The sequence below is a fragment of the Phymastichus coffea genome, unplaced genomic scaffold, assembly GCF_024137745.1.
Source record: "Phymastichus coffea isolate CEN01 unplaced genomic scaffold, Cenicafe_Pcof_1.1 PCOF00001, whole genome shotgun sequence".
Lineage (NCBI taxonomy): Eukaryota > Metazoa > Arthropoda > Insecta > Hymenoptera > Eulophidae > Phymastichus > Phymastichus coffea.
In genome coordinates, this window is record NW_026706812.1 from 9,735,371 (window position 1) to 9,749,702 (window position 14,332).

Consider the following 14,332-nt stretch of genomic DNA (forward strand, 5'->3'; position numbering starts at 1 on the left):
ATGCGCACATATTTAACGAACCCGCCAACTCTGTAGCTTTGGATAGGCGTCCGGTCGTCTGTACAGACGCACCGTCTGTTTCGGTGAGGGGGGAGACTGAGGATAACTCAGTAGCTTTGCCAAAAACGGAAGAGTCGGATCAAGCGTTAGTAGCCGTGACAGAGAATAGGTTTTTCTTGAAGGTGAAGATAGGCGATGACGTCTATAACGCGCTGTTGGACTCAGGTGCTCAGGTGTCAGTTGTAGGACCGAGGCTTGCACAAAGATACGACGAACGTTTGAGGCCACCAACTATATTCGTGCAAGGTATTTCAGGTGAAAAGGCGCGAACATTAGGCGATCTCAGACTGTGTGTTGAGATAGGTGGTAGAATCGCCTTGCTGACCGTGACGGCCGTGTCAACTTTAAAACACGACCTGATCTTAGGCGTGGATTTCTGTAAGAACTGGCAAATTAACATTGATTTCGGGAATCCTGCTTGGCGGTCAGGTGATCAGAGCGATTGGTATCAATTTGCCGACGAAGGTAGCGAGTCAGTTGACGTGTTTGTTGAATGCGCTAGTTTGAATAGGTACGAAGAGACTCAGCGCGAGACGATCATGGCGCTCGTTCGCCGGATCGTCCCCGAATCTGGAGATTCACCGGCAGTCACTAACGTTATCGAGCATATTATCGATGTCAGTGACGCGCGCCCAATTAAAACGCCAATGCGTCGAATGTCGCCGAAAATCTTGGCTTTCCTGCAGGAGGAAACAATGCGCCTGTGGAAATCGAAGATAATCAGGCCGTCGAACAGTCAGTGGTGTAGCGCGCCGATAGTCGTACGTAAGCAAGACGGTGGTTATAGATTTTGTCTAGATTTTAGGCCGGTTAATAAAGTGACAAAGATTGACGCTTATCCAATACCAAGCATGGACTCAATCTTGGACAGGTTGCGTGGCGCGGTACATCTTTCAAAAATCGATTTAAAATCAGCGTTCTGGCAAATTCCGTTCTCGGAAACTAGTAAGCAATATACGGCTTTTGTAGTACCGGGACTAGACTTGTGGGAGTTGGAAAGAATGCCTTTCGGTTTAGTAAATGCGCCAGCAACATTCATGAGGGTAATGGACGCACTTTTTGGGCCGGAATACGAACCGCACGTTTTCTGGTATCTTGACGATTTATTAGTGGTTAGCGCGGACTTTGAAAGTCATGTCTTTTGGTTTGAAAAGGTGTTGAAAAGGTTAGCAAGCGTAGGTCTGGAAATCAATCTCGAGAAGTCGGATTTCTTCTGTACAGAAGTGACGTACTTGGGCTATCGCTTAGACAGTGAGGATTTACGTCCGGACGACAATAAGGTGCAACCGATTGTAGATTATCCGGCTCTGAGCAACGTAGCTCAGTTACGTCGCTTTCTCGGGATGGTAGGCTGGTACGCTAGGTTTATTGAACACGAAAGTGATATCAAAGTCCCTCTGACTAAGTTGATTAGGAAAGATCAACCATGGGAATGGGGCGAGGTTCAGCAAGTTGCATTTGAAAGGTTGAAGCGCGCATTGACTGGGGCGCCTGTTCTTGCGCGCCCGGACTTCGCGCTCCCTTTCTACTTGCACTGTGACGGTTCATCTTTTGCGGTTGGCGCGTGTTTAGTTCAAATATTCGACGATGGCGAGCATCCGATATGCTATGCCAATCGAATGCTTAACACTCATGAGCGTAACTACACAGTTAGTGAGATAGAGTTTTTAGCCGTCCTATTCGCGGTAAAAAAGTTTAGACCGTACATAGAAGGGTCACACTTTATTGTAGTTACTGATCATAGCGCGCTGACGAAAATTTTGAATAAAAGAGAACTTACAAGCCGGTTAGAGAGGTGGGTACTTGAGTTTCAGCAGCACGACTGCGAGATAATACATAGAAAAGGGGCATTACACCATGTGCCAGAAGCGTTATCTAGAGAATTCAAAGGCGAATAAAAGATATGCGCGTTTGAGGACACGAGCGATAAGTGGTATTTGCAACGGATACAGGACGTGTTGTCTAGGCCGAAAAAGTATAGAACGTGGAGAGTAGAAGGTAGCACGATCTATAAGTTTATACAGAACCATTTGCTCGATCCGATCACTAGCAGAGAAGAGTGTTGGCGCATGGTGGTGCCGGTTGAGCATAGAGAACGCGTGTTGCGTGACGCTCATTGCGAGCCCTCCTCTGGACATTGTGGCCGGGAAAAGACGTACGATAGAATAGCACGTGAGTACTACTGGCCGGGCGTTTGGTACGACGTTAGTACCTTCATTGCCGAGTGTAAAAAGTGCCAGGAGTACAAAAGAGTACAACAGGCACCGCTCGACTTAATGGGAAAACGCGCAGTAGAACGCCCATGGGCCGTAGTAGCCACGGACGTAGTCGAGCTACCACGTAGCAAAAATAGGTTTCGGTATATGGTCGTGTTTCAAGATCTATTCACCAAGTGGATAGAACTGAAACCGCTCAGGTCGGTGGACGGGCCTGCTCTTGCCGCTGCCTTGGAGGAATTGATTTTATTTAGAAGGGAAACGCCAGAGTACTTGATAAGTGATAATGCGAAAGCATACAAGAGCGTGATCTTCCAGGGTATGTTGCAAGAGCATGGCATCGAGCACGTGTTGTGCTCCGCATATCATCAGCAGAGCGATCCGGTTGAACGCGTCAATAAGACGCTGAAAACTATGATTGCTATGTTTGTTGATAAAGATCCACAGAAGCTGGGACCGTTACTTGCACAAGTTCAGGCATGCTCTAAATACCGCGACGCAGTCGTCAACTAAGGTATCGCCGGCGTTCTTGAATTTTGATAGAGACCCTCGGCCGGTTAAAAGTCTTAGGAGAGAGTTAGAAAAGAAGATGCCTATTACGAAAATTGATACGCAAGCATGGACTGATCGGTTAACGAGATTAAACGCGCTTCGAGACCTAGTGGCGAAACATATTGAAGAAGCTCAAGAAAAGCAAAAGCATCAATATGACAAAGGTAGAAAGCAGGTACTCTTCCAGGTGGGCGATCTAGTCTGGCGAAAAGTCCATACGCTTTCAAACGTTGCCGCGGGTAAGAACGCGAAATTAGATCCGAAGTATGACGGTCCGTTTAAGATCATCAGCGTAGTCTCACCCGAGATTTACGAGTTGCAGACAGACAGCAAACACCGTAGTGCGAGAGTTCATGTGTCGGAATTGAAACGATACATGCCGCCTCGTAGTGTTAGAGGTTTAAATTAGACGGTATATTTAGTTTAACTTTAGTTGTTTAATGTATGTGCTGTTTCATTTTGTTTATGGGTTTTGATATATTATAGTACTATGGAAGGTACATCGATGGAGTCAGGAGCAGCCGCACCCATCGAGCCTGATCGCTCTGCGCAACCCGTTGCCGCGATCGAGTCGAGCGCCGCGCTTTGCGTCAAACAGTCGATGGCACTGGAGCAAGTGGGATCGAGCCAGGCTGAGAAACCTGCCGCTTTTCCTTTGCAGGAAGAGCAGGCGACCTCTCAAGCCGAGGCTCAACCACTGCCTTTAAGTGCCTCGACTGTACAGCTTGGCAGTGTCGGTTCGAGCCGCGACGTGCCGATTCCTCCTCCGCTGCCGACGGGACCGGTCCCGGCCGAGATAGGTAACCTGGTGCGCTTTGCCAGGAAAGGCAAGGCTCCACACACGACGCTTCGTTTGGCTGCGCCGGTGCAGACCTGGTCGGAGGCGGTAAGGAAGTGCGCTTCCTTCCGACTTACGACTCTCGCAATACGCGAAGCCGCGGAATGGTCTCTAGTGGTATCCGCCTCGAGGGGTTTGTTCCAGCCGCTGGCTGGGGATGACTCGTCGCCGGACCGATGTTTCTCCGCGGCCAATCGCGCCATTAGACCGACTATCGGGAGAGCCGCTAAGACACGCGCGAACTCGCGAAGACGAGTCGGCCGTACGCCGCTGCCACCCTCGCTGGCACGTTCCGCGAGCACGAACGGGGTGCTCGAAGTGCTTGACGACGACGGTAGTTCGGCCGAGAAGAGTGTGCGGGTCGCTGATGCGCCTAAGGTGGCGCCTCAGAGGCACGAGCACAAGCCCTTGCCGTGGAAGCCCCTCGAGCTTCAGAGACTCGACCCGGCCTACCAGTTCGTAAGAACTGGTGGCCCGGGTGGCTTCGCACCAGCGGGCTACTCGGCTGACGAGAGAAGGCGCGAACACGAGGAGCGGGTGAACATAGAGTCGCCGCTGCACTCGCGGGACCCAATGCCGCCGTCTTCGGCTCGCCTGATCGCGGACGTTCCATCGATTGATCCCGCCCAACGTACCGGGGTTTCGGCGGCTCGAGCGGCGAGTCACGTTGTGGCTCGAAGGCTTAGGCCCTGCGGGAGTGGCATCGGCGCTATGGAGGAGGACGGGCCGTCGGCGCCCTCGCCGTCTCCTCCGCCGCTATCGCCAGTCCTCCCTGTGCCGACTGTTGAGTACGCCTCAACATCATCGGAGGTGTGCCCACCAGCAAGGCGCGAGGAAGCACGTGCGGAAAGGTTGGTACCGGTGAGTATGCCGGCTAGAGCAGGCGCCTCAAATCCGTAGGTCAGGCTTGCGAGGGGAGTCTTTCTCTGCGGGTTGACCTCGGTGCCGTGGAACGATCAACTAGATCTCCCACCGTACCGGTGCTTCAACTGTCGGACGGGCTCCCATCGTAGGGCTGACTGCACGAGGTCGCCGCTCAGACGCGACTTCTGTCGTAATTGTGGCCTTTTGGACACGATTGTCGATAGCTGTCAGCGTTGTAGCCAGGCGTACTCGCAGGAGCAAGCGCGGCTGCAAGCGATTCGGGACGCCCCGGCCTCGGTCTCGAGTGAGCCGCCGGCGAGTGTGGTGTCTGTCCCACAAGACAGGCCCAGAACCGGAGCCCCAAGTTTCGGTTAAACCGACGGTCGCGACAGCCACCTCGGGAGTGGCTCGGAAGAAACGTCATCGCTCGGGAAAGGCGTACCGCGAAAGACTGGCACGTAAAAGCGCTCGGCAGCAGGCGAGCGGCGCTGAATCTCGGTCACCCAACGGAACGAGTTCGCTCTCGACGGAAGTTGCCCCGATGGAAACATCGGAGGCGACTCCGCCGATAGTAACTGTCGCGAGCGGTCAACGGCTCAATGGTGCTGGCTCCCTTACCCCCGTGGCGGAGGAATTGAGAGACCTCCGCCTCAAGTATTTGGAGAGGAGAGACTAGTCTCCGAATGAAAGGTATGGTTTTCTTCAGCAGTGGTTTCGTGTGCGCGGCGTCCTGATGTGCCGTTGATTTGATCGGGCTTAGTAATAATTAAAACATATATTTATACGTTCCTTTATTGAATTTATCTTTAGAGTAGTTGTTTAAGTCACGCATTGCTCTTGTGTTTAATGTTGTAAATTTAGTTTACATAAATCGGTTACTGATTAGAATCTTCGTTAAAAATCAAGGAACCTAGATTAAGCTAGTTTAAGTTTATCCATAAGTTATTTTGGTTTTTAGCGTTTGATCAAGTCGTGAGCCATTTGCCGGAAAGAGAGAGAAAGCTTAGAGAGAGGTAAGGCCTTGTCTCCAAGGGAGAGTTTCGGCCTTCGGACGGGCTGTGACGGTGTAGGCTGGTCATGGCCTGCAACGTGTGCTTGCTTCCCTCTCCATCCTAGGCAAAGACGCACGGCTGGCATCGGACGCACGTTATTTTACGTGTCTGATGCCTGCCTTTATTCTTTCCAGTATTGCAGCTAGAAGAGAGAGAGAGAGAGAGAAGGCAGCCAAACCTGAAGATAGCGAGCAAGCGAAAGGGAAGATATATCGAGAGTAAGAGAGAGAGAGAGAGAGAGAGAGAGAAATCATAAGTAGCTCGGTGAGGCTCGGCGCGCGGTACTTGTCGCGCTGGGCAGTGCCGCGTGCCGCTGATTAGGAGAAGAGTGGTGGGGAAAGCGTGAGAAGCCGACTCGCACGCACTCGTCACTAGAACGACGCACGCGAGAGAGATCGGCCGCGCTTGGACGAGTTGCCATCATTCTTGCCTCGAACCCGAGAGAGTGTGAGAGCCGTGACAACGAGAACTGGGCTACGTCTTACCCTAGCCGCCTCACCTGCAGCCCACCTGCCCAGCAGCCATCACATTTATTGGTCAGGTTTAGTTTTCTCTCCTCTCTTTTCTCTCTCTCTGTTTCCTCGACATTGTCTTGCGGTTTGTGTGCGGCGCCAGACTTTCACGAGCCGGCGCAACGTATCTTTGTCATTTAGTTTAGTTTGAGCCGGTTAATGAGATGACATGGGGCTAACGTGCCGGTCATCTCGTTTAGTGTAAGTTTTGTGTATTATTAGTGATAAGTAGCTTTGTATTCTCGTCGGCACTCAAGGTAGTGCAGTTGTAATAAACAGTCAATTAACGAAGTTGAGTGTGTGAGAATCATTGAGTTTACACCTTCTCTTTCCTGCTTTGCTAGGAGCGACACACCGCCTCCTTACCCTCTGCTTCAATAATTCGGTAATAGTAGCGAAATTGTTGGCATTGAAGGCCGATGCTATTACAAATGTATCTCCAAACAATGAAGAAGAACCCAAATTATCTGTTTTTTATGATCCCGACGTTGGTTTGTATCTACAAGGCATTGTGAATGACGAAAAAACAATTATACTTAATAATTGTAGTGTAAAAATACAAGGTGCAGCAAACAATAAAATAATAATGAAAAACTGCACTATTACTTATGAAAAATGATGAAAGAATTTAAATTATTAATTCTAAGTTTCAATTAGACATAGTTTCATCAAATAAGTGATTTTTCCATTTTGGACCTCATCGGTCAATTTTCAGATAATATGCTCTATCTTCAGATGTAATCAACGAATAGAGCTGAAATTTTATTTCATGTTTTAAACCATTGAAAGAAGGTAAACAACCTTCAAGAAGTAGAATTTTCATAAAATTTCTTATGTCGCTGAGGAAAATGTTGATTTCAAAATAACTTTTCTCAGCGACATAAGAAATTTTATGAAAATTCTACTTCTTGAAGGTTTTTTACCTTCTTTCAATGGTTTAAAACATGAAATAAAATTTCAGCTCTATTCGTTGATTACATCTGAAGATAGAGCATATTATCTGAAAAATGGTTGATGAAGCCCAAAATGGAAAAACCACTTATTAATGGAACTATTGATTAGGTTTATTAATAAGTTTCTATAATACTGTTAAAAAAATATTCTATTTGAATGGTCTCTTATTTTAAATAGTTTTATCAATGTTTTTTGTGTACTTTTTGTTTTTATTAGAAGTTTTTTCAATGTCCAAGATATGTTTCAAATTATTTTTTTGTGAGTATCATTGTATGAATAAATTAATTTTATCATATTATGAATATATGTTATTTATTTCAATTGTTTCAATAATAACTAAAAACAAATGTCAAGTGTGCGTAGAGAACCGGTGTAAAGTCAGGCTTATATAACGTGCCAGAATCAGCCACTTAAGACATGGAAACGTGTGTGCTAGACGCGCATTTAAGACACGGCGTGCTATAAAATCTAACATAACAACCGTCTCTCCTGTTGATATCAGTGTCTTGTGATCTCGAAGATATTAAGCCAACGCAAACATCGGTATATATTCGACTATTACAATTAATTGAATACGAAAAGATATTTGTAAGACAGTGAAAGATCCAAGTTAAACGTACAGCACGTCACTGCGGCATGTTTTTTGTACAATTCTGATGTTGAACACGGCATTAAAAATAACATGAAAAAGGTCTCATCAGATGAGTGCTTCGACATAGTACGATATGATAAAGTTCAAACTTGAAGAAGCCATCATAAGAAACATCAGAATAAACGAAACAACACGTGAAACTGTCACCAGCCATGACTCGTTGTTCAACGAAGAAAAATGTCGAGACGTTCGTTTAGTAATATACAGCATTGGGTACGAAAATACATACGAGTACTTAGAACTTACAATCATAGTTCAGAAATTTCACGGAGTGCAAAGAGAAAGAAAAACAAAATATATATTCCTCTTGGTACGCAATGTACTTATATTGATGGTCACTGTTTCACCAATGAAGAATACTATACTTTCTGGGAAATAAAGCCGGAACCTCAGTATAATTGTAATATATACGAGGATGTGTCAATAAATCCTTAGAAAAAGATAGAAAATCAATTTTGTTTAGTAGATTGTTTTTATTTTTCAACATAATATCCTTTTAGCTCGATACACTTTTCCATGCGTTCTTCAAGTTCTTTTAATCCATCAGAAAAAAATAATTTTGGAACTTCCTCAAAATAACCATTTGTTTGTGTTATGACCTGCTCATTCGAAATGAATCGTTGTCCGACACACCACGTTTTTAGATTTGGGAATAAAAAAAGTCACCAGGGGCCAAATATGGTGAATACGGTGGATGATCTACTAATTTGAACTTTAATTCCATAATGTTAGCTATTGAAAGTAAGCAAGTGTGCACTCGTGCATTGTCTTCACAAAACAGAGTTTTTTTTGTTCAAATGAGGACGTTTTTCCTTTATTTTCTCGCTTAACCGGTCCAACAACGACGCATAATACTCTTTGGTGATTGTTTGTCTTTTTTTTAAATAGTCGACCAAGATAATTCCACGTGCATCCCAAAAAACAGTGCCTATAAACTTACCAATCGAGTTCAATGTCTTTGCCTTCTTTGAAGCTAGTTGATCTTTCACAATCCACTGTTTTGACTATTCTTTCATCTTAGGAGTGTAGTGGTGTATCCACGTTTCGTCTACAATCATGACTCGACGTAGAAAGTCTCAACTATTGCACGCAATTTTATTCTTCGGTCACTCAACACCATGTCCTGGATTTTATTGATCATTTCCGGAGTACTTACGTGTACAAGACGGTCTGTCCGGTAGAGGTCGCTCGAACACTATGGCGCGAAGATATAAACGTAGGCCCGATACTTTCCGGACAGACCTCGTATTTCTATTTTATTAGACCACGCGGGTCAATTTAGCTATCCTCGCCGACGCTATCCCTGTCGCAGCATGCGAGTCGCTTCTTTGTTTTTAGGTGCACCGTGACGTGATCGCAACCCGCCCTTGCGATAATTGCAGGTCGGTCGATTGGTCGGTCAGAGAACGAGCGAGGATAAAGGCGACAACTTAACACGTACTATGGACTTACCGAGGGTTGATCGGAACAATTCGCGGGTTCGCAGCGCCTATTATCTTTCCGCGCACTCCCGTTCACGATTTAATCGTAATAGATACTCGCATATGCTGTAGAACTTCCAGGACCGTGACTCCCGCCCATGCCTCTCTCTCTTGTCCACACTAGTAGCACTTATCACTTAGTCGGGTCGCACTTTTGTTGGTTGCTTCCGTCCTCGGCTACTGTCTCCAAGGAAATAGGCCGCGACTAGCGCGACGTTGTATCGCGTCTCTCCGATTTTCTCTCCTCTTTTCTTGCGAGTTTTTATTCTATTGGTCACGGGTGTCGTCAACCCGATCATCAGCGCTGTCTATTTGGTTACTTTATCCTGCGTAATTTTTCTACTGGTCAATTAAGTAGCGTCGGTTTTATCCTATTCGTTATTATACCCCTAAGTCTATTATCATTAGCTAGTCGAGAGTGCATGCACCGATCGGTCTAGAGTTACTCACATTGTTATCGTCTATCCTTTGCTTTCTCATGCTCATTAGCCCTACCGATCGTCCCTACTTAGCATCGGTATCCCTTCTCACGCCTACTCTATCGGTCGCCTCGCTCGCACTCATGTTCTCGCTCTCTCTCTCTCCCCCCTTCACTATCTCTGGTTCATGTTCGTTGCCGATTGCGTCGCAACATGGCCGCGGTTCAGCTCATGCATCAACTTCGCGTCCCGTTGCCGCTCTTCATGACTACCTCTCGGTGCCTGGAAGGTCGGTTACTGTGTGTGTATGTGTGTGCATTGGACTGTCCTTCGGGTGTGTTGATTGGGTGGCAAGCGGTGTTAATGTGCATGCGGTGCTTTTCCTTGCGAAGTCGGCTAACAGGATCAGCTGATCTTGGCTTCGAACTTCCTTGTTGTCTAGCTTCCTGGGGAAGCGTCGGTCCGAGAACATAAGAAAGGTGCGCATCAGTCGGGCGGGTCCTGAGAAGTCGTGATTCACGAAGTTTCGAAGCGGAATAGAAACGTATGTGAGCTAGTAGAATCAGCTGATCGGTCAGTTGCGTCTTCTTGAGCGAAAAGGATTTCCGGAGTCGGGAGTAGCAAAGAAAATAGTGAGCACGTGATTTTCTTGTGATAACGGATTATCACAAAGTGTCCGATAACATCACACGTGCTCCAGACGTGTATTTAAACCAACTCAACCGGAAATATAAACTTCGGATTAGCCGTTGAGAGTTCATTTGATCTATACAGATACTGCCTCATTTCCACCGAACAAGCTAGACTTTTCATAGTAGAAACACAACTAAGCGGTTTCTTTCCCACAAAACAGATGATCGATGTTTAAGATAAACTTCTGTTGGCGTATTTTAACACAAAAATGACTTATTTCGCAAGGTTCGTTAAACTTCAATTTTCCCAAGCATACAAGAATATAATAAAATACAGATGTGAACTTGAACGACAAGTAATTCAAAATTCTCTTTTAGTGGCATACACTGAACCTAATGAATTTGCCACGATCATCATATGGCAACCAGGACACACAGCACTCGCAGTTGGTAAAATTGCATACATTATGCAGTGCCAACCAACGGAATGTCGTCTCAGAGATACTAAAAACTTACCACGATTACCAGTCATTTGTAATAAAGAAAAATTCTTCGTAAAACCAAAAACACACATATTACAACCACACAGAACCGCGAGAGATTGCAATTCAATATTACCCGCAGGATTCAAATTTAACAACGTATGGTATTCTCCATTAAGAACTCAGTCACTACTTACTAATCCAAGTATAATTCAACCAATGAAAGAACTGACGTGGCATTACAGAGATATAAACAGTTTTATTAATGATGGAATCTACTCCCCGGAAGATCTCGATCGCTTACACCAACATATGAATTTTCCTATCGAAAGACCAACATTGTTAGAAAATGTCGCAAGAAGAATCCTATTTATAACTCTATCAATTTGTAACTTTCAATTAGTTTACGTTATATATGACATTGAAAACAATTAATGGCAAAAACAATTACTGTTAATGCTTTGAGATATTGTTGTTAATCGAGACAATCAATAGTTACTCTTTTTATTTTTCAAAAGATGACGATTACGAGGAGCGCGAAAACGATAGAGAAAGAGAAAAATGTTAGTTACGTGCACAGTTGCAACTTTAAAAAACCGGCAGTATCATTTAGATTTTCGTGCCACACGCATCGGTCATTCACGAATATTTTATTTTATTAGCGAAATAAAACATGCAAAAATTCAAATAGCATTAGATATTGCTTTTATTTCATATTAGATATAGCCGGCGATATTGATAAATAAATATGCAGTTATATACTCATATGATTTAAAAATGTTATCGATGAAATTTCAAGTTTTGATCATCCCAAGTGCTGCGTTGAAAAATCATTATTCGAAAGTTTGAAAAACACGATACAAATGTATTGCGAGTTCTAAAAACATAATTTTCTATAATCATGTCCTTCACAACGTAAATAACATACTTTGGTATAAAACTTTCATAGTTCTAATTACCTCCTTTTAAAAAAAATTTTCTAATCACATGTAACTTATTAATAAAGTTGAAACTACAATATTTTATCGTGATAATCTGTCAATTTATATCTTTTATGGTTAACTTTATCAATTCATATGAAATTCATGCTCACTATATAGATGCACTTTTCAAACATTTAATTATCTACAGTAATCTTTCATGAGCCTACACAGCATATACCTATATATAATAGTCCACAACAGCTGATCATCGTGACTATCTTTCAATCAATCAGCTCACGAATAAATTGGCTTCACTTTGGCAGGTTTTTTTTTTATAAGAAGGATTAAGGATTATTATTAGCAGCAAGCATCTCAAAAGAAAAAAGCTCATTGAATATATATTTATTTCTGAATGATATCGTGCACGATATTATAGGTGATAAAATAAAGTTCATAGTCATTTTCCTATAAACTTATAAAGTATATGAATATTAATAGAGACAATTTTTTCATCGATTTCAAATAATATAAAAAATAAAATATTTGATATAAACCTATAAGTATAAGTACCACTTTTTTATAATTACAACACCTTGCCATATCTCATCTATTTCAGTGCATTTGTATCTAATCAACTTAAGAAAGTATTTATTCTTTACTTGTAATTGTATTTATTCATTATTTTTTTTACTGTATTTTGACAATGAACAGTCCCTTACGATATTGTGGTCCAGTATTATAAATTGTCTCTCACTCCTATGTAACTACCACTGACAGAGATCACTTTAAGTCATTGTAGTTAAAAGAAAATTAATATTAAATAATTTACCACTGGCGCTTTATAAAAATATAATCTTTTAATACCTTTTTGATTTCTGTTACTTTATTATAAATACCTTGTTTGCATCATAGATTCTACATAATTATTATTTGTATGTATATAATGTTTCTATTTAATTTCTCAAATGTATTTTAGCTAAATATTGTTCTTATTTTGGTATATCATTATACTTCTTGATATTTTCAAATATATCATATATTTATTACAACATCATACAAGATTGTGTGATTTGAATGCTTATATGTTATATACTGTATATATTAATGGCGATGATGATGGTAAATAAAATATTACCAGCAAAGCGAACTTTGATCAAATCCAAAGGATGAAGTACTAAAGTTGACATAGTTCCTCCTGCAATTCCAGCAAGGAGATATTCATATTGAAGATGACTCAAAACATGGTAAAGCTTATTACTTGTAGACTCGACAGTGGTCATATTAATATTGCTCAATCTTTTTTCATTGATATTTGACAAAATATCTGATATCCTGAATTCTTTTTACCATATTTCTGGAAGATAATGGAAAAAGCATATAATTCATTTGTATAAAAATATTACAACAATTTTGAAAATTTATGCTTTATTAAAAGAAAAAACTCCTTAATTTTAAAACAATGATTAATGTAAATGGTTAATTACAAATATCTCTACAAAATTAATGATATCTAGAAGAGCAAAAAAATTATCATGAAATTATATAATGTTGCTTGCTTAATGATAAAATCTAATGGTAATGTAAAATTTATTTTTAGTGAATATAAACTTGATATAAGAAAAAAAAGATAAATTGTTGAATATATAGTAGAATTTAGATTATAAAAGAAATACATACTCCCCAAAGAGTGCAATGAATTCAGTATAAACATGTTTAATAGTGAGACGACTAACAGTAGTTTTCACTTCATGCACATGCAATTTTTTTATATGTTCAATATTTTACACTTTAACAACATGTATCAATATAGATTAAAAATAGCTTGTTAGTTTGAATAATATAATGAAACGTACTAAACAATTATATCATTAATCATTTACTTTTAATTGACAATTTTATTACTTTATTTACATAAAACGATTTTACATTCTTCGTCCCGTTTTCTGTTACAGCCAACATAATTGTATTTTATACATTATAAAAAATTATAATTGACAGATATAGATTTTTCCAATTTAAATATGCAATAAAATTAATTTGTCTAATATTCAATTAGAATTTTTTGATGAAAAAATTAATAGCAACGATTGCTTGATTTCACATCAATCAACTTTACCTTTATTATTTATTGATATTTTTATTTGAAGTAAATTTTAAAAATTAATGCTGGGTTGATTTAATTCGCACATTCGACAAACATAAAAAATGTCAATTCTATTTTTGAATATATATTAACATATATTAACTATCGCCAATCAGTTTAATTCATTTTTACGATTGGAACTTTGTACGCTGATATGATGCAGTCAGCAGTGTGGAGTTTCGATAGTTGACTTTGGAAAAAAAGCAGCGATGAGCATTCGGTCACCCATCAGGGCTGGGCATCGATGGTTTATATCGAAAAAAGGAGCTCCCTAGAGCTGACTTCAGTTTGTACACTGAAAGAGCTCTTTCCGATTCCGTTCGTTCCAAGGTTCCACTGAATTATGAATTCTAAGGGAGTGTCTACACGGGATCCGTCCTCGGATCCGTGGACGGATCCGTCCCCGTCCAAATTTTTATAGGCACACGCCATCTTCATAACTTCAAGTTCAGTGGTGAGTTTCAAATTTGATGTGAGAAACGCATCTATACAGTTCTTATATCCGTGATTTACAGCTCCAATTTTATTTATACGTTACACGTTGAAAGTGTA

The 14,332-nt window shown here is 41.8% G+C and overlaps 1 protein-coding gene across 3 annotated transcripts in view; it reads right to left on the bottom strand.

Moving 5' to 3' along the window:
• Positions 1–14,014, bottom strand: part of LOC131671894 (mitochondrial folate transporter/carrier) — a 323,633-nt gene extending 309,619 nt beyond the window's left edge. For 2 of the 3 annotated variants that reach the window (XM_058948718.1, XM_058948886.1), the window contains exons 1-2: positions 13,754–14,014; positions 12,773–12,991 (exon numbers count right to left, since the gene is read on the bottom strand). In XM_058948718.1, coding sequence (XP_058804701.1) covers positions 12,773–12,917 — 145 coding nt within the window. In that variant the 5' untranslated portion in view covers positions 12,918–12,991; positions 13,754–14,014. Of the gene's footprint in view, positions 1–12,772; positions 12,992–13,314; positions 13,720–13,753 lie in introns of those variants that run through there. The other variant, XM_058948802.1, reaches the window with a different exon arrangement.
• Between the last annotated feature and the right edge of the window lie 318 nt (positions 14,015–14,332).